The sequence below is a fragment of the Anolis sagrei genome, chromosome 1 (genome assembly GCF_037176765.1).
Source record: "Anolis sagrei isolate rAnoSag1 chromosome 1, rAnoSag1.mat, whole genome shotgun sequence".
NCBI lineage: Eukaryota > Metazoa > Chordata > Lepidosauria > Squamata > Dactyloidae > Anolis > Anolis sagrei.
The window spans coordinates 173,798,022-173,824,936 of record NC_090021.1 but is presented as its reverse complement, the minus strand read 5'-3'; the positions used below and the strand labels follow the sequence as shown (position 1 = coordinate 173,824,936).

Here is a 26,915-nt window from a genome sequence, read left to right as displayed (position 1 = left end):
TGGAATAAGGCACAGCTGCTCCCTACAGGGTTCCCGGGCCACAGGCTTGTAGGCGGGGGGGGGGGGGGGGGGGGTTAAGGGGCTTCATCCCCCCCCCCCCCCAATTCTCAGGGTGGTCTGTGAGAAGGCCTTACTGGTACATTATTTAAACTGTTATGTTTATTCATGATCTGATCACCATGCTCAATATATCCCATATGCATAAGGGTATTGAGATAACGATGCAAAAGGTTTGCTAGGGTAGATCCTCACCCCCCCCCAAATCAAACTCAGCACCCCCCCCCCCCACACCCCCATCAAAATCCTGGCGTCAGTACTGCCAGGCCATGAATCTGATTTTAAGCAATATGCATGCTCAGCACATGCTTGGTTTCCATGGAAAATACCCTAGTTTTCTTTTTTCCCCTTTTTTTGCTGGCAACATAGCAGCTACTTGGGAAGTGGCAGCTAAATAAGCTGTGACCGATGTTAAAATGGACAAGGGTATAGGTGCCCCATGCGTTGTAGGCACCTCCTTCCCAAACCCAATTGGAGGTTCAACTCTGAGCAAGTGAAGAGATGTACAAGAAATTTGAACATGGCTGTTACCATAGCCTGGCCTTTAAGAATGTCTCCAGTTATCCTTACTTTAAAACATCAGCAACAACAGCATTTTCGTCAGGATCCTGAAATTTGCAATTCCATATAGATGTTTGGGAAGCAGTTTCTACAAATCTTTATTAAGTTGGGTTCTTGTAGGTTTTTTGGGCTTGACGGCCATGTTCTAGAAGCATTCTCTCCTGACGTTTTGCCTGCATCTATGGCAAGCATCCTCAGAGGTTGTGACCTCACAACCTCTGAGGATGCTTGCCATAGATGCGGGCAAAACGTCAGGAGAGAATGCTTCTAGAACATGGCCATATAGCCCGAAAAACCTACAAGAACCCAGTGATTCCAGCCATGAAAGCCTTCGACAATACTTTATCAAGTTAATGCTGAGATGTCAGCTCCAGTAGTACATGAAATAGCTTCTAGTTTGTTTCCTGCCTTTTCCTTTTTTTTTGGGGGGGGGGGAAGGGTGCACTTTAGACTTTGCCACCACCTGCTCTTTGTTTAGTTTGAGCCTAGACATCCTACAGCAAAAAAGAAGAGGGTTTCATCTGACACAGCACACTTTGTGTGGCATAGCACTGGGATCCAGTCTCTTGTGGTCAGTAGCTGTGTCAACCAGTGCATCATTCTACTCGCTATTGCTTAATTCTCATTCCAGCCATCTGAGAAAAGAGAGGAATGCTACAGATTGCATTGTCATCTGGTCCAAAGAATCATTGTTCCCTTGGCTTTGTCAATCATAATTTGCATCCCCCGGCCCTAGAAGCTTAGGGAACAATCCATCCACAGTTAAGCACATTTAAGCTGTGTTGATTTCATTGAGGGAGATTTAATTACCCCACTGAAATGATCTCACTGGGTTTTAACTCAGCACTTAAATTTAGATTGGATCGTGCTTTTACTGTTGACTGACAGTCTGTGCGAGCTGGCAGTCTCGCACTGCAGCTCAAATCTAGACGGGAACAAAGAAAAATTCAAGCCACATGTTCTCAGCTATTTAATAATACATTTTAAGTGCATGCTGTGCTTTGCATTAGAGATCTTGACTTTATCTACTGATATGCATCCTGTGATGTAGAATATAGCAAGTGGTTCCATGACTTAAAAGGAGTCTTAAAGGAACTGCACTAACTGCCAGACTGAATTCAAGATGCTTATGATGACTTTAAAGCCATAAATGACTTGGGAATTAATACTTGAGGGAATACCTCTCCTCGTATGTGTCTACCTAAGGATTAAAGTCTGCTGGTGGAGGGCTCCTCTGTGTCCCATCAATGAGATAAATACACTATATGACAACATGGAATAGAGACTTCTCAGCTGTGGGACCAGAGTTGTGGATCAGCCTCCCCTTGAAGCCCTGATTGGTGCCACCATTAATTTCATTTAGGCACCAACTGAAAACCCAGCTGTTCCCTAAAGCATTTAGGCTTTGTTGATTTTTCCCAGATGCTAATGCTCATGACTTTAACTGTTCTGATCTTTTTTAATATGTTAATCATATTTAATATGCTTTTTGTTTATTTAAACACAGGGATTGTGGCGCAGCTGGCTGAGTGTCAGCTGCATTAAGATCATTAAGATCACCTTTTGGTCATGAGTTCGAAGCCAGCCCGGGTTGGAGTGGGTTTCCAACCAATTGTGTGTAGCCTGTTGTCGACCTTTGCAACCCGAAAGACAGTTGCATCTGTCAAGTAGGAAAATAAGGTACCACCTTAAAGTGTGGGGAGGCTAAATTAACTAATTTATGAGGCCATAAAGAAGATTCCAGCAAAGCATGCGGGGAATGCGGAAGTGCTTCATCAGCGTTGCAGATGGACGATGAAAGCAACAGCTCCCTGGCGGCCAGAAAAGTTAAATAGCCTCTGTGTATGTCTGTATATGTTTGTATGTCAAAAATTGGCATTGAATGTTTGCCATATATGTGTACACTGTAATCTGCCCTGAGTCCCCTGCGGGGTGAGAAGGGCGGAATATAAAAGCTGCAAATAAATAAATAAATATTAAATTATTTGTCTTGCTTTAAACTCATTTTAACCGGGACTGTGGTGCAGCTGGCTGGGAGTCAGCTGCATTAGGATAACTACTGACCGAAAAAGTTCGAAGCCAGCTCAGGTCGGAGTGAGTCTTTGACTAATTTGTGTAGCTTGCTGTCGACCTTTGCAACCCGAAAGACAGTTGCATCTGTCAAGTAGGAAAATAAGGTACCACCTTAAAGTGTGGGGAGGCTAAATTAACTAATTTATGAGGCCATAAAGAAGACTCCAGCAAAGCATGCGGGGAATGCGGAAGTGCTTCATCAGCGTTGCAGATGGACGATGAAAGCAACAGCTCCCTGGCGGCCAGAAAAGTTAAATAGCCTCTGTGTATGTCTGTATATGTTTGTATGTCAAAAATTGGCATTGAATGTTTGCCATATATGTGTACACTGTAATCTGCCCTGAGTCCCCTGCGGGGTGAGAAGGGCGGAATATAAAAGCTGCAAATAAATAAATAAATATTAAATTATTTGTCTTGCTTTAAACTCATTTTAACCGGGACTGTGGTGCAGCTGGCTGGGAGTCAGCTGCATTAGGATAACTACTGACCGAAAAAGTTCGAAGCCAGCTCAGGTCGGAGTGAGTCTTTGACTAATTTGTGTAGCTTGCTGTCGACCTTTGCAGCCCGAAAGACAGCTGCATCAGTCAAGTAGGAAATTTAGGTACCGCCTACGTGGAGAGGCTAATTTAACTAATTTACGATGCCATAAAAATCTCCAGCAAGCCTGCAAAGAATGAGGAAGTACTTCATCAGTGTCACAAACAGACAGTGAAACAACAGCTCCCCTGGTGGCCAGAATACCCTCATGAAAAGTTGGAATGTTAAATTGCCTCTGTGTGTTGCGACCCAGAGCAGGAAACTGGACCCTCTTGACAACAACCCACCACACTTGACTGCAGGAATACAATCCTTTTTATTGAAAAACGTTGAATGCAAAGCAGAGGAAGAATCAGAGGTAAGTAAAAACCATAGCAAAACAGCAACAAGCAATGTCCATGAACAAGTCCCAAAAGAAACACAGCAAACGATGATTTACCCTTGATGAATCATGAAATCCGCTAGCTCCCAGCTAACGGCACTTGGTACAACTTGAGAAACTACGAGAAACCCAACCACTTGAATCAGGAGGCCTCCACAGGCAAGCACTTGGAACTGGAACGATGCCTGGTCTGAAGGCAGCTGCAGACCCAGCACTCTTAAAGGAGAGAAATCTATTACGAGACACGCCTGAAGTTTTTGTTTGCATTTCTCTCAATCTTTCTGACCTCAGTAAACTTTGTGCTTCTCCCCTGCTCTGCCGAATCTGTCCCCTCCTTCCCTCATTAGGCTGAACAGGTGTCAGATTCTCTGGGGAACTAAGGCTGGGAGAAAAAGGGAGTGAAACTTCTCCACAAGGGAGTGAAACTTCTCCGCTTGGTTCGGAATGAATGTTCTCATGGGAACTTTGACTTTCACTTTCCAAGGGTGTAGGATTTTCACTATTCAACCCATCATCAGTATTAACATCTACATTGGCCTCAGAATCGACATTGACATCTACATTGGCATCAGGAAATACAATCAAAGAATCAGTTACATGGTCACACAGAGGCTGAACCCCAACACTGTGTCTGTCTATATATGTTGTGTGTCTATGGCATTGAATGTTTGCCATGTATATGTACATTGTAATCTGCCCTGAGTCCCCTGCGGGGTGAGAAGGGCGGAATATAAATACTGTAAATAAATAAATAAATAAATAAATAAATAAATAAATAAATAACTTTGTGGTAAGCTTACCTGTATGCTGCCCTGATTCTTTTGATTTAAGGTGAGACAGGAATGTTTTAATAAATAAATGGAATAAATGATTGCTGCAAGGCCACTTGTCCAAGTGGCTGGAGAACTGAATCATCCCATTGGCCCATGCTTTATGTCCTTTGCTTAAATAGCTTTAAGAAAAACATCCCCCCATTTTTTGAACTTTATTTTAAGGTATGAGGTAGCCATGGCAGTAACATCCTAAAAGAAGAATGAAAGATTATTCAGTGAGTCCATCAATAATGAGCCTGAAGCCCCAGAAAGCAATTCCAAGCACATTCTACAAGGTTTTGTCATTTCTGAGAGTCTGTCTCCCATCAGAAGATAATGTCTGATACAGCATCATTTTCAGCTTGCTCCATTTTACAAGGTAGGCAAGAGTTCCTACTGAATATTGCTGGGGAATTCCTTTGAGACGGAAGTTCAGAGAGTTGAGGAAAAGTGACTTTAATCCTGGATCAAACATCGTCTAGTGTAGTACAATCCAGAAATGAGCCGGCTCTTGTGAAAACTAACAATAAACGCACTGCTAAAACACCAGCCTGGCTCTAACAGGCAGGTCTTAGCTTTTAATCACATTTTTTTCCTGTGGTTGTCCAATAATTACTGTTCTACATTTCCTGTAATGTATTTCTTTTTTACCTTGACATTGCTCGAAAGGTAACTGAAAATTATCTCCTGAGCCTTTTGCTTGCAGCTTTCTCACAGCGTTGGAGTCTTATGCAAATTAACTGCAGTGCCATGAATAAAGGAAAACTAAATTCTTTCATTAGTATTTGGAATTTGCTGCCTTAGTCGGTAACCTGGGAGGACATCTGCAATTACTGTGTAGTCCTGAGTCGGGCGTCTCATTCTGGGCCACAGCAGTGTTTTCCTGCCTTGCTTTTTTGGGGCATTAAACTTTATCCCGCAGATCGGATTCAAACCAGCTATTTCCACCAGCGTGAGAAGCCTAATTAACTTCAGAGGGGCTCTTCATGCGAGCGAGAGAGCGCCACGTGCTGCTACCATATTCAAGAAATGTGCTCTACAAGGACTGTCTTGCTAGCACCTGGACAGCTTGTTGTCGAATGCATATAAGTGTGAGCATTGATTTCAAAGGAATACATTGTATTCATTCCGGACTGAAATGCGTCTGACTGCGGCATTGCTTCCTATCTAGAATCAATCAACAGATAGGCTTCCTTTGCGTTGTGCGTGTGTTTGTGCATGGGCAGGTGCTTCTAAATGTAGAAAGGGGGTTGTTTCAGATCATAAAATGAGAAAAGGCTGCACACCGCAGGGATGTGTATTGATCTGAAAAAATGGTGTCAGAAAGGAATCTTGATGAATGCATATCATGACATGCTGCTCACCAGTGGGAGGAGGGTGTACCTACAGGCTGAAACTATGCCAAGTGAAAAGAGAGCAAAGCTTTATTTTTATGCATTGCATAGGCAAGTCCAACAAAACACAAGCATCATTCTTAAACCAAAGATCTCAACCCATGATCAGGGAAAAGTGGAGGAAACCATCTTATTTGTTCCCTACCACCGAGGTCTGTTTTCTGGGATGGTCAACCATCCCACGTCCTTTCCTGGCCATTCCCCATCTACTCAACCCACACCTACTAAGAGTCTAGAGACCACCTAGGAGCCCCCGTTGGCACAATGGGTTAAACTCTTGTGACTGCAGGACTGAAGACCAACAGGTCAGAGGTTCAAATCTGGGGAGAGTGCGGATAAGCTTCCTCTGTCAGCTCCAGCTCACTATGCCGGGACATGAAAGAAGCCCCCCACAAGGATGATAAAACATCAATCATCCTGGCAGCGTCCTTGCAGACAGCCAATTCTCTCACACCAGAAGTGACTTGCAGTTTCTCAAGTCGCTCCTTACACGAAAAAGAAAAAAAAAACCTTGTTGATTGTTCCGACTTCCAGGAGCTCGGTTTGCATTGCCCTTCAGTTGCTTGAAATAGCATCCCTTTGCATTTTCCCCCAGGGTTGCTACAGTTTTAGCAGCACCCTGGAAGTTAATTATTAACAGAGGCTGAAAGCCAGCTTGCAGGCCCTTTGCGGCTATTGGTTTAAAAAAGTATCTTTTGGTCTAGAGACCGCCCTTTTTCCTGGGGATGAGGTCTCCATTTTGGAAAGGCTCCTGCCTTCTTCAGTATAGAAAAAAGCCTCAGATGTGCTGTTGGTCAGCTAGGCAACTCTGACAAGCCATTGTGAGTACTATTGAGTAATATTGAGCACTATTAAGATTGATATTGAGATTCAAGTTAGGGACCCTCTTGCCTTGAAACTGGTGCTGGGCTTAGATAGGGGAAGACCTGCTCTTCCTGAAAATAACAGCCCAGTGCTGGGGCAGGGAATATCTCTGGATTTCTTTGCCATTTGGGAGAGGTTCCATTACTTCATCTTCAAAACTAGCCTTAAGCTTGAATAGAGGAAGACTTGCTTTTTCTAAAAGATAGCAGCTTAGGGCTAGGGCAGAAAATCTCAGGATTTTTCTACCATTTGGGGGAAGTTAACTCAGCAGCTGGAGGAAAAAGGAAGGAAAGAACATCTACATGGTTTCACAAATTGACTGTTTTATTTGTAACTTCACCAAGCTGGGCCAAGTCTGCCAAGGACTTTGAGAAATAAATGTTCTGTTTGATGTTCAAAACCTGGAGTGGCCTCAGTTGCTGAGAATCTGAAGCTTCTAAGTAAGACACCCGCAGTTCGCCCAGATAAAGAGAGAAGCACATCTTAGTTTTAACCTTATAGTGTCTGGGTGTGACAGCACATTGATCATGAAGGCACTGAACAGACTGCACTCTGGCACCATGAGATGCAGAGCCAACTTTAAGAAATTGGGCTACAAAGTGGAATCCACGATATGCGAATGTGGAGAAGAGCAAACCACAGACCACCTACTGCAATGCAACCTGAGCCCTGCCACATGCACAATGGAGGACCTTCTTGCAGCAACACCAGAGGCACTCCAAGTGGTCAGATACTGGTCAAAGGACATTTAATAGAATACCAAGTATGCAAACTTTGTGTTTTGTTTGTTCGTTTGTTTTAACGCAATACAACTGTTTTGGTTCGCTCCTGATGCAATAAAAAAATCATGAGATTGCGACCTTATTACATGCATTCTGGTCTCCATTTCCATGCACTTCAGAGTCCCACTGAAAGTGTCCTTATGCCATGTGAGACTCAATTTCTGAAGCATATGGAAATGGAGCACACACTGCATGGTACAATAAGTCTAAATGGAGAGGCAGTCTCATGATAACCAAGGTGGTTTCTAAACTCTTAGTTGGTGTGAGTTGAGTAGTTTTCTTTATTCTAGCATGCCCATTCCTTGCCCATTGAACAAATAGATCATTTAAATACCCAATATCACATTCCTGGCATGTGAGCACCATACCCACACATTTGACAAAGCAGACTAGCCAAATAAACCTGAGTTCAAATTGACTTATGGGAACCCCGTCATGGGATTTTACTTGGCAAAATTGGTTCAGAGGGTTTTTTGCTTTTGTTATGAGATTGTGAGTCTACCATGATCAAGTCATCATTTCTGATGGAGGAATGGAAAGTCTAACCCTGGTTTTCTGGAGTCCTAGTCTAACATTCAAACCATTGTACCATGTTGTTTCAGTTTCATAGTCTTAAGTTACCATATTATTTTTGATACATTTTAAATATATAATAATTTAAAACAGGGGTATGTATGATTGTATATATAAGGTATGCATGGGGTGATGGTGTGAGGAAAAAAGCATTAAGGGGAAAATACACAAGTACACGCATCAACCTTTGTTGGTAATTTACAGCAGAGTTCATGGAAGGATTTTTTTGGTGGGTGGGTGGGTGAGAGGTCTGTTCAAGATTATTTATAATGGAAGATTCAGTGCTAGTTCAAAGGACTTCAGGGAAGCCAGTAGTAAATTTATAATGCAAATAGTCTGGGGTTTGGTCTTGGTGACTTCTTCTTTCAGTAGAGATGATGATGATGAAGAAGAAGACCTACTTTATTTTTCTACCCCACCTCCATCTCCCCGAAGGGACTCGGGGCAGCTTACATGGGGCCAAGCCCAGGCAACATACAATTTAAAGCAAAACAATAGCAAATTAAAACAGCATAAAGCAACATAACAATAATAAACAAGCTTCAGGCAATAACAAGCTAATTTTGGAGGAGGGGGAAAGGGGCCACTATGCGAACTGGTTGAAAGATAGGGGTTCAATAAGGTGGATAGAAACATATAATAGGATAGTAAATAGCATGGAAACAGAGCAATTAAACAGGATTAGTTCAACTTAAACTTAAATATATGGTGGCGTAATATAGGAATTCAGATTCAGGTCATGATTCAGGTCATGATACAGATCCTTTTCATAGGAGTCATCAGTCAGAAAAAGCACAACGAAACATCAATGTCTTTAATTCCTTACGGAAAGTGGATAGGGGAGGGGCCAGTCTAATCTCTCTGGAAAGGGAGTTCCAGAGTTGAGGGGACACTACCGAGAATGCCCTCTCCCTCATCCCCACCAACCGTGCCTGAGACGGGGATGTGAGTGAGAGAAGAGCATCCCCGGAAGATCTTAGGGTCCATGTGGACCCAAAGGGTGCTCACCAATGGTTCCTCTTCATCCTGGAAATATGTGACTAGTGGAGCGCCACAGGGCTTTGGTCCTGGATCCAGTATTGTTTAACATCTTTATTAATGACTTGGATGAAGGTTTATTAATGACTTGGATGAAGGTTGTGTACAGGGAGCACACAATCCCCGTTACGCCAGCTCCACGAGCTTCCAGTCTGCTACCGAACACAATTCAAAGTGCTGGTTTTACCTTATAAAGCCCTGAATTGTTCCTGCCCAGCTTATCTGTCCAAACGTATCTCCCTCTATGAACCATCTTGGAGATTAAGATCATCTGGTTGAGGCCCTGCTCTTGGTCCCACCTCCTTTGCCGGAGCAATTGGTGGGAATGAGAGACAGGGCCTTTTCGGTGGTGGCCCCTCAGCTATGGAAGTCCCTCTCACTGAGATTAGATCAGCCCCTTCTCTCTTGACCTTCAGAAAAAAACTGAAGACATGGCTTTGGAACCAAACTTTTGACAAGTAATGGGAGCAGTGCAATAAGTGACTATGAAACAATGTGATTGGCAAATAGGATGGCCCTGGATTATGTTTTGGTTGGCGTGATTTTAATAGTTCTGGTTTTAATTGTTTGGTTTCAATTGCAAATGTTTATTTGATATATGTGTGTATGGCATCAAATTGTTGCTTGTTGTAAGGCTGCCTTGAGTCTCCTCCGGGGTGAGAAAGACGGATACAAATATGGTAAGTAAATAAATAAATAGAGGGCATGCTGATCAAGTTTGCAGATGACACCAAACTGGGAGGGATTGCTAATAGTCCAGAGGACATGATCAGAATCCAAATGATCTTAACAGATTAGAGAGCGGGGCTAAAACTAACAAAATAAATTTCAACAGGAAGAAATACAGGATGCTACACTTACGCAGAAAAAATGAAGTGTACAGATACAGGATGGGTGGTACATTACTCAATAATAGAACAAGTGAAAGAGAACTTGAAGTCTTTGCGAGCACAAGTTGAACATGAGTCAACAATATGATGCAACAGCTTAAAAGCCAATGGTGTTTTTGGCTTCATCAAAAGGAGAATAGTGTCTAGATCGAGGGAAGTCATAGTGCGCCTCTATTCTGCTTTGTCTAGACCTCACTTGGAATAATGTCCAATTCTAAGTTTCACAATTCAAGAGGGATATTGACAAGCTGGAAGGTGTCCAGAGGAGGGTGACTAAATATCAAAGGTTTCGAGACCTTGAATCCCTATGAGGAGTGGCTTAAAGTGATGAGGAGATATTGGGAAAATATAGATATTTATTGATTGATCTATGCATAAAAATCATATGTACCTTACAAGCACTGAAATGCATAGGAAAATCTCTCTCTGTAAGAAACCTAAGCTGGCAAAACAAGCAGGCTACGAGGAAGGGGGGTATGCATTCCAGAAGAGAGATAAGACCGGCTGGTACGAAGAAGGTCCACCGCCTCCCCTCTAAGTAAGAAGCCTTTTGACATCTCAAAGTGGTCTTGATGGATGAATGTAAGCACAGCCAAGAGGGAGGGGGAAACATCTCCATGCTTTCTCTGCAAGGCAGAGACATGCTTTTTGCATGTTGGAGGTTGGAACCTGATATTCTTATGATGCTCTGATGACGTAGGGATGATGATGATTGTATGAAGATGTATGTACTAGTATGTTCTTTGTCTACTTGATTCTGAAACCTATAAAAGGCCAGTCCGCACCTTGATCGCGGCTGGTGTGATTAGAGGTGACTCCACACCAGGCTCCAGCTGGGTAAATAAACGTGCTTTAAAGTCTCCAGACCTCTCTCTGTGTCTCCTTTCATCAAACCGCTCCTGCTACTACATTTTGGCGAGCCAGCCCAGGAGTTTTGAAGGAGGTTTGCAGAAGGGGAGACAGAGAAAAGGGGCTTTTTTGGAAAAGCCTGGAGATTCCTCGGACAGCAGGCTGGCTCCCATCATTTTCGACAGCTATCCCCGTCCTGCAGGCAGTGTTTTTTTAACACTGAAGGGGTTCTCTCGGGAGGATGAAGACGGGCTGCTGTTTCCGACGAAGTTCCATCCTTTCATCAGAGGAGGCTGAAAACCACGGATCAGGCAAGTATGAATGTGAAAAAAGGACATTTAGAAGAAGAGTGTAGACGTCAGGACAGGTCATAGCTGTGTTTGCTAGTGACCAATCCAGGAGTAATTAACCTGGAAAAAAAAGGCAGTCCCGAGTAGACTTTTTGGGATTTTTGGGTGTGCCAGAAAGGGAAACCGACTGCCTAGGGAGAGAAGAAAAAAAGAGAAAGCCTAGGTACATTGTTGTATGATTGATTGTCTGTATGTATGTTTGAATCAATGTTGTATGTTGCATTGAATGAATGAATGAATGAATGAATGCAATCAATGTTGTATAAAAGAAACCAGATGCTGTGTGGTTAGATCCCACATACCTTTTTCCCTTCTTTGTGTATTAGTTGTCTGTTTGTCTAAAACATGTGATGGTCATTAAGAAGCAAGCTTAAATCCCAGCTAGGGTACAGGTTAGCAGATCTTGAGAAAAGTTTTGCAAAACTAGATTTTGGGCAGGAATAAATGAGATCAAATCTCCTATCCTGCCCCAACTCTGTTGAGGAATAAATGCCTAACCTCCCTACTCTACTGAGATGATGGGAGATCCGCAGAAGTCCTGCAAATCCAGCAAGCAGCAAGAAGCCAGAATAGCCCTCCAACACCACAGTGTCCCTACATAGAAGATACCCGAATCTTTCCCCATCAGATGATATAGATGGCTCAGATTCTATGCCGCCTGAGTCCACAGCCACTCGTTTCTAACAGCTGAGTGGTTGTGAATAGAGATCAAAAGGAGAAGATAAGCAGTGACAAATGAAGGCTCAAGCCATTTGCTTATTAGCAGCATTAAGGCAATGGAAAAGAGGGCGAAGCAGAGGGTGAAGTATGAGCCAGAAAAGAGGACAGCTTCTTGAGCCGAATCAATGTCCGAACTGTAATAGAGCCATGGGCATTGAATGAGAAATGTCCCAGATGATGAGAGGAAGAGAAAAAGGTTACAGATAGGAAGACCCAGAGATCTGCCCTTCTATCAAGAGTCACAGGAGCAGCCAAGGGAGGAAAAAAAATCATTGGATTGGCCAAATGCCCCCAATGAAGAAGGCAGAAGACTCAAGTCAGTCAAGAGTTCTAACCTTAGGATCCCTATTCAAGGCAATAGTAGGATCCCAGAAAACATTTTTGGTAGACATAAGAGCAGAAGAAATCAGTGATACCAGTGGCACCATAACCCAGAAAGCCATAAAGCTCATGGGAGCCACTGAAGATCAATGCCTACCTCCTTTCCAAAGAAAGAAAAGAAAGAAAGAAAGAAAGAGGAATAAAAAGTCAGCTAGCAACAAAAGAAGTTACCATCAGTTTTCTATATATGCCTAACTCCCCAGTTCATTGCTGGGAAGTGACTTGCCATGCAAACAAAGTCTAATAATTATTCTTTGAGGAAAATGATTTTGCTAAGATGGCTTTAGAAAATAACAAGGCCCTTTGCACCTCACCTGTCCCATGGTGGAGGCTGCTAGTAGTTTAAAAAGGCTCAGAGAAAAATGAATAGGAGAAAGTTTGAAACTCCTGAGGTATGGGCAGAAAACAGCCCCCCGGAATAGCCAAATGCATACCTCCAAAAATAGTACAGCCGATTCCAGGAGCCTGTCAGTCAGTCTGAAGGAAACACTCCAATTCCTAGACCCAGCCGTGCAAAAACTGAAGTAAAATATTTAGGATTCCAGATAAAAGAGGGTCATAGAACTGACAAGCAAGCCATTTGCCAGATCTTAACCCATATTACAAGGAAGCAAGTCAAATACAAGTCATAGGTGCAGCAAAGTTCTGTGAAATTTGGATCTCTCGGAAGTAATTAGCAAAGGCTTGTGTCAAGTTACAAAGGGGGGTGAAAGAGAGCCCTTTCCAGTGGACACAAGAGCAAAATGCTGCCTTTCAGCAAATAAAAGTCTGCGCTGAGGACAGTCTGTTTTATGCCTGCCTAAGTAACAAAATCCTTCACTTGTTATGTTGCTGAGAAGGAAGAAGTAGCAACAGGCATTTAACTCAAACCATAGACTGTTATAACTCAAAGAACAGCAATTGCTTAGCACCTCAAGAATGCAAAAATATCAGGCATTGTTATGTGCAAATCCTTAAAGGTTCAGCAATGCGCTGCTTTTAAACTTGCTACCCTCCTGCAAAAGGAACATCATAGCTGTATTGAAAAATGGACACAATTTATACCAGTTGTCCTGACTTAGCTGATGTTCCATTGTAAGAAGTTCAGCTTATTAAATACACTGATACAAAGCATGTACTTTCAGTACTACATGTCCATGGTGCACTTTACAAAGAAAGAGGACTTTTAACAGCAGCATGCCAACCAGTCAAACATTCAGAAAAAGATATTGCATTTCCTAGAAACTGTATGGGTCCCAAAACAGGTGGTTATAGTGCACAGAAGAGACTTCAACTAGGGCAGGATCCTTTAGCCAAAGAAACTAGAGGACAGATGCAGATGCCAAGAAGCAGATGCCATGTCTCTCCAGGTGGCTATCCTACTTCCTTTGCCCAATCCCAGTGTGCAGCCCACCTATAATTAAGAAGAACAGCAATGGACCCAGAACAATGGTGCAATAGACTTAGCTAAATCTATTGGTTGGTGAGCTTTTCCAGATAAAGAATAATTGTCCCCAGAATCATGGCATGAGAGGTAGTAAAAGGAACTCATGAGTCATTTCAGGAAAATGACACTAGCTAAGCTCTTAGAAAGACAATTAAACATAGATTGTCTTCACTTTCTTGACAATGGCAGCTTCAGCTAGGTGTCATACCTGTGCCAAAAACACTCAGTGTCAGGGGCAAGGCCAGCCCCAGGTACTCAGCATTATGTAAATGTACACTTTGAGGCCATAGTTGTAACAGTGGTACATATTAGATGCATTCCCACCAGAACCATTAGACTGTTTTCTTTTGCAAGGTTGTATGAGAGGCCTACTCATTAATTCCCAAGGTCATAAAGGGGAATAGCATGAGAAGGGCCCAGGCAAAGAGACAGGGAATGGTTGCTTTGGGAAAATGCTGTAAGAGTTATGGCAAATGCTTAATGAGTTCAGGACACACACACACACCTGACCCCTATTTGTTTGTTTAAGCAAGGGGATGAGGTGTGAGTTAAAGATTGGTAATGAGAAACTTTGCAACTCAAATGAAAAGGTCTTTATATGGTGATTTTTACATCACCTAGTGCAGTTAAGGTAGCAGAAATCAAAACCTTGCTCCCAGTTAGCAAGCTATTCTAGATCCCAAAGCACCCACTAAGGCTTAAAAATTAACACAGGATTATGGTTGTTCTAACAAAATGGAAGAAGGTGGCAGAAAGAAGATTCAGACTAGACATTACTGCAAGACAACCCGGAAGCTCTTGCCCTGCGTACTGTCAGATCTGCACCTGCTGAAGGATGAGAAAATTGGGCTAGACACTGCAGCTTAAGTCCATACCTGGAAGCGACTAAGCTCTACGCACTGTCAGACCCACAACTGGAGAGGAAAGAAGACGGAGCTAGGCCCTACTGTAACCCACAGGAAAGGTACTCAACGTACGGCCAGATTCCAGAAGAATGAGAACTTTGTGGGTGATATATGTGTTTATTTATGTGTCAATTTTGTGAATTAGTAACTAGTTCAATAAGCATGCCAAAATGTATGTTTGATCAATAATGGGAGAAATGCTAACTTGGGATATATGAGCATTATGAGTCAATTGTAAAATTTGCTTTTCTGTCTGCCTTTGATTAATAAGGAAGTTATAGTTTGGCTACTCTAGTCTTATAAGACCAAAAGTCAGACCATTGAGTCTTAAATCCTCCTAGTGTTTTCAATGGTTGCAACATAGATTAATACAGGTTCTGAAAACACCCCCAGGTAAATGCTTTTGAATAAAGGAAGGAAATTATTCTCAAATAGAAGTTAAGTAGGTGCCTTTTAGACTTATCTAGACGGGAAATCTAAAAGGACCTACTTAAGGGGGGAATTGATGAGGAGATATTGGGAAAATATAGATATTTATTGATTGATCTATGCATAAAAATCATATGTACCTTACAAGCACTGAAATGCATAGGAAAATCTCTCTCTGTAAGAAACCTAAGCTGGCAAAACAAGCAGGCTACGAGGAAGGGGGGTATGCATTCCAGAAGAGAGATAAGACCGGCTGGTACGAAGAAGGTCCACCGCCTCCCCTCTAAGTAAGAAGCCTTTTGACATCTCAAAGTGGTCTTGATGGATGAATGTAAGCACAGCCAAGAGGGAAGGGGAAACATCTCCATGCTTTCTCTGCAAGGCAGAGACATGCTTTTTGCATGTTGGAGGTTGGAACCTGATATTCTTATGATGCTCTGATGACGTAGGGATGATGATGATTGTATGAAGATGTATGTACTAGTATGTTCTTTGTCTACTTGATTCTGAAACCTATAAAAGGCCAGTCCGCACCTTGATCGCGGCTGGTGTGATTAGAGGTGACTCCACACCAGGCTCCAGCTGGGTAAATAAACGTGCTTTAAAGTCTCCAGACCTCTCTCTGTGTCTCCTTTCATCAAACCGCTCCTGCTACTACAAAAGAACTTGAGATGTTTAGCCTGCAGAAAAGGTGGAGAGGAGACATGGCAGCCATGTTTAAATATTTGAAAAGATATCATAAGGAAGAGGGAGCAAGCTTGTTTTCTGCTGCCCTGGAGATGACTCAGAGCAATGGTTTCAAATAAAAGGAAATGAGATTCTGCATGAACATTAGGCAGAACTTCCTGACCATAAGAGTTGCTGAGCAGTGTTACTCTTTGACTTGGAGTATAGTCGAGGTTCCTTTGGAGACTTTTAAACACGGGCTGCATATAACCATCTGTTGGGGTGCTTTGATTGTATTTTCCTGCATGGCAGGGTTGGACTGGAAGACCCGTATCTAAACTCTATGTATCTTAAGGGCAACAGGTTGGTAAAGACTTTTTCTAAAAGCTGGTGACTAACAGGTCAGCTGCTACTCTGAACTCATATTTCCAGGATATGTTAGGTCACTGCAGGGTTTTTTTTAATTTACAAAAGGCAGTATTGTGATGAAAGAGATACACAGTCCATATAAAATGTGGTGATCTTTTGTTCTGTGTAAGAACAACAGGATCTTTTGAGTAATAATGAACTGTAATGTGTGTTTTTCATAATCTCTCAACTTTTGACCTCACCTGTGTGCATTTACAATACCTCTTCCCCATCTTTCCAGACTTCAAGAAGTTCACTTACATCTTTATGCCAGTCTCCTACTCTACATGCAACAAAGTACAGAAAAAGGAATTAGTTAAAAAAAAACAGCTAATGTACCTCCTGCTACTGTGAATGTCACTCCAAGTGTTGCTGAACTCCAACTCTCATAGCCAATGGGCAGGGATGAAGATAGTTACAATCTAACAACTAAGCCTGTTTGATCAAGAAAAAATTTGTTTCTAAAATCAATTCGTAATTGGGGTGTTTTTTTGTTTCGATATTTAAAATATTTACAAAACTTTCCAAAAAAATGTTTTGTTATTTACGAAATTTCGTAAATATTTACAAAACATTTTTTAAACTCCATTTGCCTAGTATTTTAAATATCAAAAATTTTTCTTGATCAAACAGGCCTAGTTTCCAACAGACCTCTGAGGATGCCTGATGTGGGCAAAATGTCAGGAGAGAATGCTTCTGGATTGGTCATACATACAGCCCTGAAAACTCACACAACCGGCCTCCCGCGCCATCCAATCGGCTCCGCCGGCTCCTGCGCCCTCCTCCTCCTCCTCCTCCTCCTCCTCCCAGCTGTGTTGTGGTGGCGCGCGCTCCGCTCACCTTTACAACCGGCCTCCGCTCCTGCTGTTAGCCCCGCGCGCCATCCGGCTCGGGCTCCTGCGCCCTCCTCCTCCTCCTCCTCCTCACACTTCCTGCAACACAGCTGGTAGGAGGAGGAGGAGGAGGGGGGCGCAGGAGCCCGACCCGGATGGCGCGTGGGGCTAACAGCAGGAGCGGAGGCCGGTTGTAAAGGTGAGCGGAGCGCGCGCGCGCACCATCCAATCGGCTCGGGCTCCTGCGCCCTCCTCCTCCTCCTCCTCCTCCTCCTCCTCCTCCTCCTCCTACCAGCTGTGTTGCAGGAAGTGCTAGGAAGAGGAGGAGGAGGAGGGCGCAGGAGCCCGAGCCGATTGGATGGTGCGCGCGCGCTCCGCTCACCTTTACAACCGGCCTCCGCTCCTGCTGTTAGCCCCGCGCGCCATCCGGCTCGGGCTCCTGCGCCCTCCTCCTCCTCCTCCTCCTCCTTCTCGCACTTCCTGCAACACAGCTGGTAGGAGGAGGAGGAGGAGGAGGGCGCAGGAGCCCGAGCCGATTGGATGGCGCGCGGGTGAGCGCACGCGCGCCATCCAATCGGCTCCTGCCACGGTGCACTCACTGCTGGGGTGCTTGGGAGCGCCGGATTGGCTCCCAGGCACCAGCACATGACCACAGCACTGAAGTCAGCACAGCAGCCGCCATTCCATTTACGAGACGAGCTGAAGCTCGTAAAAAAAATGGGGCTGCTGTTTCGATATTTTCAAACCCTTCCGGGTTTGAAAATATGTTTTGATATCGCGTCGGATATGCAAAAAAAACCCGATTTAAATACGAATTAACGAATTAACGAAACAAAACCGACAGGCCTACTAACAACATATATAAGGTTGCATTATCCCCATCCTTGGGTACATCATTGCAGTTTGACACGACTTTAACTACCATGGATCAATGATATGGAAACATGGGAGTTATAGTTTTACAGGGTCTTTAACCTCTCTCCCAAAGAGTGATGGTGCCTCACCAAATTACAATTTTCAGGATTCTATGGCATTGGCCATGATAATTAAAATGGCATCAAACTATATTGTGTTTACTGGAATGTTATTTGATGACTATTGTGCTGGTACAGCTGTACCAGAAGCTCCCACTTTATTTGCCTTGTATTAAGTGTTTGCTTGCAGCCCAGGGCTTGAGATTCTGCAGAAGGGTGGCTTCCTGTCCATCATTGTTAAGTTTGGTTCCGTCCCTTGTTCAGGACAATTGTGAAGGGAAGGGATCCATTTTCAGTCAGTCTCAGCAAAGAAAGTCAATGTACAGGATGTGTACAGACTTTCTCCTGTACAAAGGCTTCAACCCTTAAGATCTCCCGGGGGAGAACAGTCTTAAGAGCAAAAGGATTCCCAAAGATTCCCAGGGAAACAGCCCTAAAGCTCTGAGGAATTTTGGAGGGAATAACAGCTTTGAATATCTAAGAACTCCAGCTGAAGTGACTACAGGCCTAGTGGTAGGTCCACTCGGTGCTTTGAGACGCAGTTCTACCCGGTAGTGGCACCCACATCAATTAGGTTTAGGTTCACAGTTAGCCTGGGAGAAGTTTGGAAAGAGATTTTCCTTTAGAGTAAAGCAACAGTTAGAAGCCACCAGTTGCACAAAAGCCTGGAAGCATTTGTTTAACCTTTTGAAGACAAAAGAAGTTTCTGTTGATTGTTCACCAATAAAGACTTTATTATATTTCACAAGCCCTCTAAAGACTGTTTATGGTGAAAATCCTTAAGAATTTCTCTTTGGGCCCCCTGGCTTCCCACTGGGCTAAAGTTGCATGTTCTGTTTTAAAGGCAATTCGTTTCAAGCCCAGCGCAAGACAGAACAACTATGTTATCCTTTTTTTTTCTATGTAATTTTGATGATGTTGTTTGTTGTTTATGCTTTGCTTTTTTGTTGTTGTAATATGTTGTCCGGGCTTGGCCCCATGTAAGCCGCTCCGAATCTCCACTGGGGAGATGGTGGTGGGGTATATATAAAGATGATGGTGATTATTATTATTATTAATTGGACAGTGTAAATGCACTCTTTTTTTGAAAGAAAAGATGATGAAAACTCTCCTTGTAAGTAACACAACTTTTTGACACATGTCTACTCAAAGCCACTTTGATGCAATGTGGTCCATATAAAAGGATGTGCAACTATGGCCTTTAAAAGATTACAACTCCTCCTCCCACTTGTTCCAAATTCAGCTTTGAAGTGGAAATTGGGAAAGATCTGTCCTCAGACACAAGCATTCATTATTGAAAAATGTCTAGAATATGGCCGCCATGAGTGAAAGACTTTGAAGCTTCAGAGTTAATCAAACATACCATAATGTCCACAATGTGATTGCAGTAATGATCTCATTTCCAAAGGTTTGTGGGTGTAGAAATAAGAGAGCAGGAGAGAGTATATCATTGGTTTGAAATTAATCAGTATAACAGAGACACAGACAAGAGGTGGAGGCGGGTGGGAAACACATAGAGAAAACTTTTAAGTGCTTTCTTAATCTCTCTTTTGCCAAACCCACTTAGCGGTAATATTTAATTCATAGCTTTATTATACACTTTGCTCAACAAAGCCTCAATTTCATATAAAAAAGGCCAGACCATACATCTGGTATTTTACATAGTAGGGTTCCTTTTACTATTCTTTTTTTCTTTCATTTATGGAGAAACCAACAAAGAAGCATTACCTATTCACTAAATTAAAAGCATACAGAGATAATCTCTGCAGTGCTAGATACACACAAGAATGCTTAATGAGCTAAGCTCCCTAGAAGGGGAAAAGGTAAAGGTAAATGATTGCGGCCAAAAGTTTAGAATGGAAAAAACACCAAAAGGCTTTTTTCACCCTATCTGCCCTCTGCATGATTCACAGATAGCAATTTCATTTTTTTAAAAGTGTGACAACAGAATCAATTACTATGTCTTGGCTGAAATGGGAAATACCTAACAAACCTAAGCACTTCCCCCCACATTTTGTTTTGTGGACTCCCTGCCCTACAGTTCACTTCAAATTGTGATATAGTGTCTATGGCTATGTAGAACAGTGGTTCCCAACCTGTGGTCTGTGAATCACCAATGGTTCCTCAGAATGAAAATATGGTCCGTAAGCTCACTGTTACCACATTATTGCAACAAGGGTGACTGGTCTCGTGAAACTCTTATAATGCTGAGGTAACTGGGATATCGCTGGTCCATGCTCTTGTCACATCCCGAATAGATTACTGAAACGCGCTCTATGTGGGGTTCATAGAATCATAGAATCACAGTCTTCAAAGGGGTTGCCTTTGAAGACTGTTCGGAAACTGCAATTAGCTAGATTACTCACCGGAGCATCATACAGGGAGCATACCACCCCCCTGTTTTGTCAGCTCCACTGGCTGCCGATCCAATTCCAAGTACAATTCAAAGTGCTGGTTTTGACCTATAAAACCCTATACAGCTCAGGTCCAGCGTACCTGTCTGAACGTATCTCCTTCTATGTCCCACCTCGGAGCTTAAGATCCTCTGGGGAGGCCCTGCTCTTGGCCCCACCATTGTCTCAAACACGTTTGGCGGGGACGAGGGACTGGGCCTTCTTGGTGGTAGCCCCCTGCCTGTGGAATATGCTTCCCGGGGAAATTAGATCATCGTCATCCCTCCTCACCTTCAGAAAGAAGATAAAATTGTGGTTGTGGGACCAGGCCTTCGGGCAATCAGGTTAAAGGACAATGGATAATATTTGACTATGGCTTGGAAGTGGATTTGGATAAGTGAAGCGGAGTAATTGTTAGTATATGACTAGAAAAACAGCCACCAGACTGGCAATAGCTAAATGGATCGTAAGTATACTGTTTAATTTTTTATTTTAATGTTCATGTTTTTAATTGTTATTTTTGCTATTTGTATTTTATGAAGAGGAATTGAATTGTTGCCAATTGTAAGCTGCCCTGAGTCCTCCTAGGGGTTGAGAAGGGCGGGGTAAAAATGTTCGAAATAAATAATAAATAAATAAATACTGGGAAGGGGGAGGCTGACTACCCACAAAAGGTCCAATAAGACTCCTGACTACTGATTCTCCTCCTCCTCCTTCCCCCTGAGTGGAGCCAATCCATGTGGCACCTGGAAGAAGGGGTCCCTTGGTGCCTTGGTTTTGCTCCTGGGATTATTTGGGGTGCGGATTCAGAAAATTGCTTTGGATAGTCCACATCATCTAAAGATTACTAAATATGGTTTTCCATGGGCGAGCAGATGGCATCTACTAGATGGCATATGTTTTGTATCAGAAATTAGAGCTGATGTTGTCTATCCAATGCAATTTTCTGAATCAGTTCTCCAAATAACCAAACCGAATCTAAAGTTGGCCAAAAACTGATTTGTAACGCTTTTGGTACTAATGTTGGAGAGTGGTCCATGGTCAAAGTGGTTCCTGGTCAAAAAAAGGTTGGAAACCACTGATGTAGAACCACCATTAATAAAGGAGTTCTCAAGACTGTGGCTGAGAGTTAAAAATATTTTTGTTAGATTTATTAAAGCCCCTGGTAGTGTACTACACTGACCAATTCTAGGTGGAAATCACATGTGAATATGAGAGTGAACACAAGATCATCTTCAAAATATGCTCAAATTCAAATGGGAACTTACATGCTTGAATGCTTCAAACACATGGAAGTCTCCACATTTAACAATTGAGGGACCTTGTGGGGGATTCATTCATACCATCTAATGCGATATTTGTCCTCATAAGATGGTATGAATGAATTGCTATATTTTGTGTGTGCAAAAGCCATCCTTCCCATCCCCTGAATGCTTTGAGTGACCCAGTCCAGACACAGGAATACAGTTAGTAACTAAGTCACAACTGTAAGAAGGACATATATATACATGGGCTGTTTCACCAAATCTGTTTTCTACATTGAGTGGCAGTTTGGAATAGCTGACCCAGTCCACTCCAGATTTAAATTTCTAAGCATATTGAATATATTTTCTAAGTCTGGTGAATATCTACATTGGGGTGGAAATTTTGATTTTTTGGTATTATTTCTGATATTCACAGGATTTGTCTACATTTACTCACAAGCAGGGGCGGCTCAACCCATTACGCAGAGTAAGCATTTGCAGTATAGTTGATTTTGCCCAGGGGCGCTCTTGAGGCGCTCTTGGAATATGCGAGTTGTAGTTACTGGGATGTATAGTTCACCTACAATCAAAGAGCATTCTGAACTCCACCAATGATGGAGTTGAACCAAATATGGCACACAGAACTTCCATGATGAACAGAAAATATATATCAGTGATTGGTTGGGGGGGGGGGGCAAAATACTGTTTGCTTACCATTGAAAATTACCTAGGGCCGCCTCTGCTCACAAGTAATAGCATTCAGCAAATGTGAGAATATTTAGTTATAATGCTTACCAAGATAGGCAGACTAATGATCAGCAGTAATGCTTTAACACATGCATGTATCATGTAGGAAAGGAGGCATATTTGTTTTGCCCATGAGATCTACATAAGGATTTTTAAAAAATGGATGTAATGTCTACAACAGCAGCAACAAGTCACATCTGGTTTTTCAGTTCCATGTATGCAGCTTGCCTGACCTATACCACCAAATTCCAGTGACCACCAAATATGGGGAGCCCATATCAAGGGGAGAGAGAAAGAGAGAGAGCACTTATTCTCTTGGATCTGCCTAAGTTGCCTACATCTACTTCAACAATTTTTCGATTTTCATCTACAGTTCATCATTTACTGGTAAATTGTAAACTGGGATTGTGGCGCAGCTGGCTGAGTGTCAGCTGCATTAAGATCACTCTGACCAAAAGGTCATGAATTCGAAGCCAGCCCGGGTTGGAGTGGGTTTCCAACCAATTGTGTGCAGCCTGTTGTTGACCTTTGCAACCCGAAAGGCAGTTGCATCTGTCAAGTAGGAAAATAAGGTACCACCTTGAAGTGTGGGGAGGCTAAATTAACTGATTTATGAGGCCATAAAAAGACTCCAGCAAAGCATTCCAGCAGGGAAACATGCGGGGAATGCGGAAGTGCTTCATCAGCGTCGCAGATGGACGATGAAAGCGACAGCTCCCCTGGCGGCCAGAAAAAGTTAAATAGCCTCTGTGTATGTTAGTATATGTTTGTATGTCAAAAATTGGCATTGAATGTTTGCCATATATGTGTACACTGTAATCCGCCCTGAGTCCCCTGCGGGGTGAGAAGGGCGGAATATAAAAGCTGTAAATAAATAAATAAATAAATGTAAATAAAATGTCCGCATTTCATGAGAGTACCAAAAATGTGAAGCTTTAGAATGAAATTGAGACAGTACAAACTTGTTTTGGCAGCCCTTAACTCCACCTTCGTCTACTACTCTGTTGCCAATACTTGCCATTAAAAAAATCCAGGATAATGAATAGGAAGGTAACAATCCCTTCCCATCAAATGACTTGACTATGAAAAATTCAAAGTTATAGAGTCTTTACACTTAAAAATTCTATTTAGCTACCAGGTCTCATAACAGTTGTTATCCCCATCCTGAATGGTTTATAGTCTCATAAATTTTGTAGTCATCGTAAGGCACATCTTGTGGTAGTGTTCAATCCATATGTTATTTAAATGTGGTGTGAAGAGATGCTTCCCTGTATCTGTCCCAAATTGTGTGGTCATCAGTATGATTAATCTTATTTCTATGTCTTTTCTTGCACATATTAAGATTTCATTCAAAAGAAGTTTTATGAAAAAGCCAGAATATTATCTATTAGGGTTTACAGATTTGGATTTACAACTAAACGAACAAGAAGATAAACTTTTTACATATTTTACGTCAGCCGCCAGGATTGTTTTTGCAAGAGAACGGAGACAGGAATCAATTCCACCCATAGAAGAGTGGATAGGGAAGATTAGAGAAATAAAAGATATGGACTTTCTTGTTGAAGAAAAACACAGGTAATATTTTAAAGAGGACAAATTGGGACCCTCTCGATAACTATCTGGAAAATTTGAAAAACCGAAACTAAATATGAGAGACAATTTTTCTTTTTGAGAAGTTTAAAAATTTTTCATGAGAGAAAGATAATTTCCAAAAAGATGGAATGGAAGTCATTTATTTTTATTTATTTTTTTACCCATGTATTATTTTCTGGAGCTGTTTTTTATCTTTTTATTATTGTTGTTTTTTTATTTTTTTCTGCACTTTTTTTCTATGTCTCTACTCTCTTCCTTTTTCTTCTCTTTCCTTTTTCTTTTATTGTTCTCACTCTTTCACTGTATTGTCGAAAATATAATAAAATTCTTTAAAAAAAAGATTTCATTCAACTTGTCATAGGTATAGGAATAAATTTATTGTGCTTATAAGGATTCACAACAAGTCATGAATAGTGGTGTATTTATGGCAACCACAAACAATGCAAGGAAAAAGAATCATATTTTAGTTCCACATGGTGTCCCATGTCATCTTCCTTAAGCCATCAGAACATAATATCTGTGTTTGGCATTTCTTCATGATGCGTCCATTTCTTGAAACAATGCAAGCTATCTAACTGTTGGCAAATTTTCTTCCATCCTACACTATTTGCGGTCTTTCCTAAATGTGCTTCAGAGGATTTTCACATCTTCTGGAAAAGATGTGGGTGGCAAGAAGGACCCATTATATGGGTGGGTGAACTCAGTTGAATAAAAAATCCCAGATTTGTGGGGGGAAATAATGGGGGCAGGTTTATTCAAGATGATTTCTAAAAGGTGGAGTAGCACTGAGAGAAGACCAGTCTGGATTTCATTATAGCACCATGAAAAGTATGAGATCAGAAATGAACAGTTGGCTACATTTCTTTGATTACAAGGATGAAAGGAGAATGTTGTTAACTACATTTCTCAGTCGGATGAAACAGGTAAATAAAGCACTGCTGGATTCATGTTTTCTCACTAGTTATGAATAATACATTTCAGGGAGGAAAATTCCTCAAATTTGGTTGTTTAATAATTGATCCACATTACATTTTTCTTTACGTTTTCTTTTTTTTAAAAAAGCAATAGATGACTTTTTTGTTTGTTTGTCTCTAGCGGGATTTCCCCAGGGATCCAAACAACTCTTCAGAGAAATGCATTTGAAGTCTTCTCTCATTTCTTCTCCCAAATTTTCAGTGTCTTCTTTAGCCTGCAACAGTTGTATACAATCAAATGGCAGCTAAAACATCTCGGAAACATCTTTTCATTCTTCAAAGCTTTTAAAAGTCTTTGTGACCTAATTTTCTTGTTAACCATTCCAGAAATAATGTGGGCAGAGAAATGAAAAAAGAGCTGAGATTAAACCAGCAGGGAGTGAGTGGCCCTGGGGTCTAGGATATATGCAATGTCCTATTTTGGATGCTAATTCAGAAAAAAAACATCCCATAGGAATAAGTGGGGCTTTCCCTCTAACAAGTGCTCGCCTCCTGCTCTCTATTCTATCTCAATCACCAACTAGGATCCCAATCCTCTTTAAGCCATGTGCGCTGCCCAGATTATTATTATTATTATTATTATTATTATTATTATTATTATTTGTACCCCGCTAACATCTCCCAAAGGATTCGGTGCGGCTTACAAAGGCCAAGGCCCTCAATAAAACAACAGCATAACAAATACAACAATAAAACTCAAAAAAACAGATGGAGATGTCCATGTGAAATTCCAGGCACATCAACAAATAGATATCCATGCAATTCCCCTTTTAGCAAAGTGGGGCCAGATTGGCTTGGGCACCCATTTAACCAAAAGTTTTGTCACAGATCTGTACCTATTGAAAGGGTGGGGGAATATCTCCTCACCAGCATGATATGGCATAGAAACTGATTCAAGGAACTTTCAGGTGGCCCTCGTCCTTTTTCAACCCAAATATTGCCAAACAGAAAGTGATCATCCATTCATTTTCTGTTTGGAAATACCCCCCCCCCCCAAATATTCGGTAGCACCTACCTGGGTTTTGGGGGCCAAGATAATGCCACTCAGTTGTTGGGGTGGGATGGGGGAAAGTGGGTGTGGACTTTCAGGGTGTGGACTTTCAGAGGTGAGTTGCACCCCAACTCACCTCTATTTAAGTTGCCATTAAACATATACAAAATGCATGCAGTATTTATTTATTTATTTACAACATTTATATGCCGCCCATCTCACCCCAAAGCGGACTTAGAGCAGCTTACAAGTAAAAAGTAAATACAATATATTATATTATTATCAAAGCACAATATTAATATTATATATTACATTGTACTATAACATTATACTGTAATATTATTAGTAATGTTGCATTTAATATATAATTATAATATATTATTATTAGTAGTAGTAGTAGTAGTAGTATATTGTATTACACTATAATATTATCAATATTATATGTGTATACAATATATTATATTGTATACACAATATACTATATTATATCTAGTATACAATATATTATATACTCTCCGTGTAAGTAACATAGATTTTTGACACATGTCTCCTCAAAGCCATTTTGATGCAATGTGGTCCATACAAAAGGATGTGCAACTATGGCCTTTAAAAGATTACAACTCCTCCTCCCACTTGTTCCAAATTCAATATATTCAATATATTATATTCCAAATTCAATATATTATATTATACTAGCCATCCACTGCCATGCGTTGCTGTGACCCAGTCTGGTGATCTGGAAAATAAACTAATCTGAAAGTGTTGGTTTCTAATCTATGTAGTGTCTTTATGCTTGAGGGTAAACACTGTATTTCTTGATGTTTCTTTGTCAGTGTTGATGTGGAGAGTGTCTGGTTTGCCTACTCTGGAATATGCAACATACCATTGTCCTTCTTCAGGGGTCCCTTTCAAATCTATGATACTATATCTGTGTGTGTGTGAATCATATCTATCTATATCTATGGCTGGATGGTTCTTTGTCAGGAGGGCTCTGATTACGTTTTCTTGCCCTGGTGAAGAGAGTTGGACTGGATGGTGTTAAGTATTTTCTGTTGTTCATGGTGGTTCT

The 26,915-nt window shown here is 41.8% G+C and overlaps 1 protein-coding gene across 2 annotated transcripts in view; it reads right to left on the bottom strand.

Moving 5' to 3' along the window:
- The window catches only part of VWC2L (von Willebrand factor C domain containing 2 like), a 253,359-nt gene that overhangs the window by 98,909 nt on the left and 127,535 nt on the right, over window positions 1-26,915 (bottom strand). The window contains exon 4 of one of the 2 annotated variants that reach the window (XM_060781345.2): window positions 24,240-25,070. The exons of the other annotated variant lie outside the window; for it this stretch is intronic. Within the exon in view, the coding sequence (XP_060637328.1) occupies window positions 25,066-25,070 (5 nt within the window). The 3' untranslated portion in view covers window positions 24,240-25,065. Of the gene's footprint in view, window positions 1-24,239; window positions 25,071-26,915 lie in introns of those variants that run through there. 2 annotated transcript variants of the gene reach the window in all.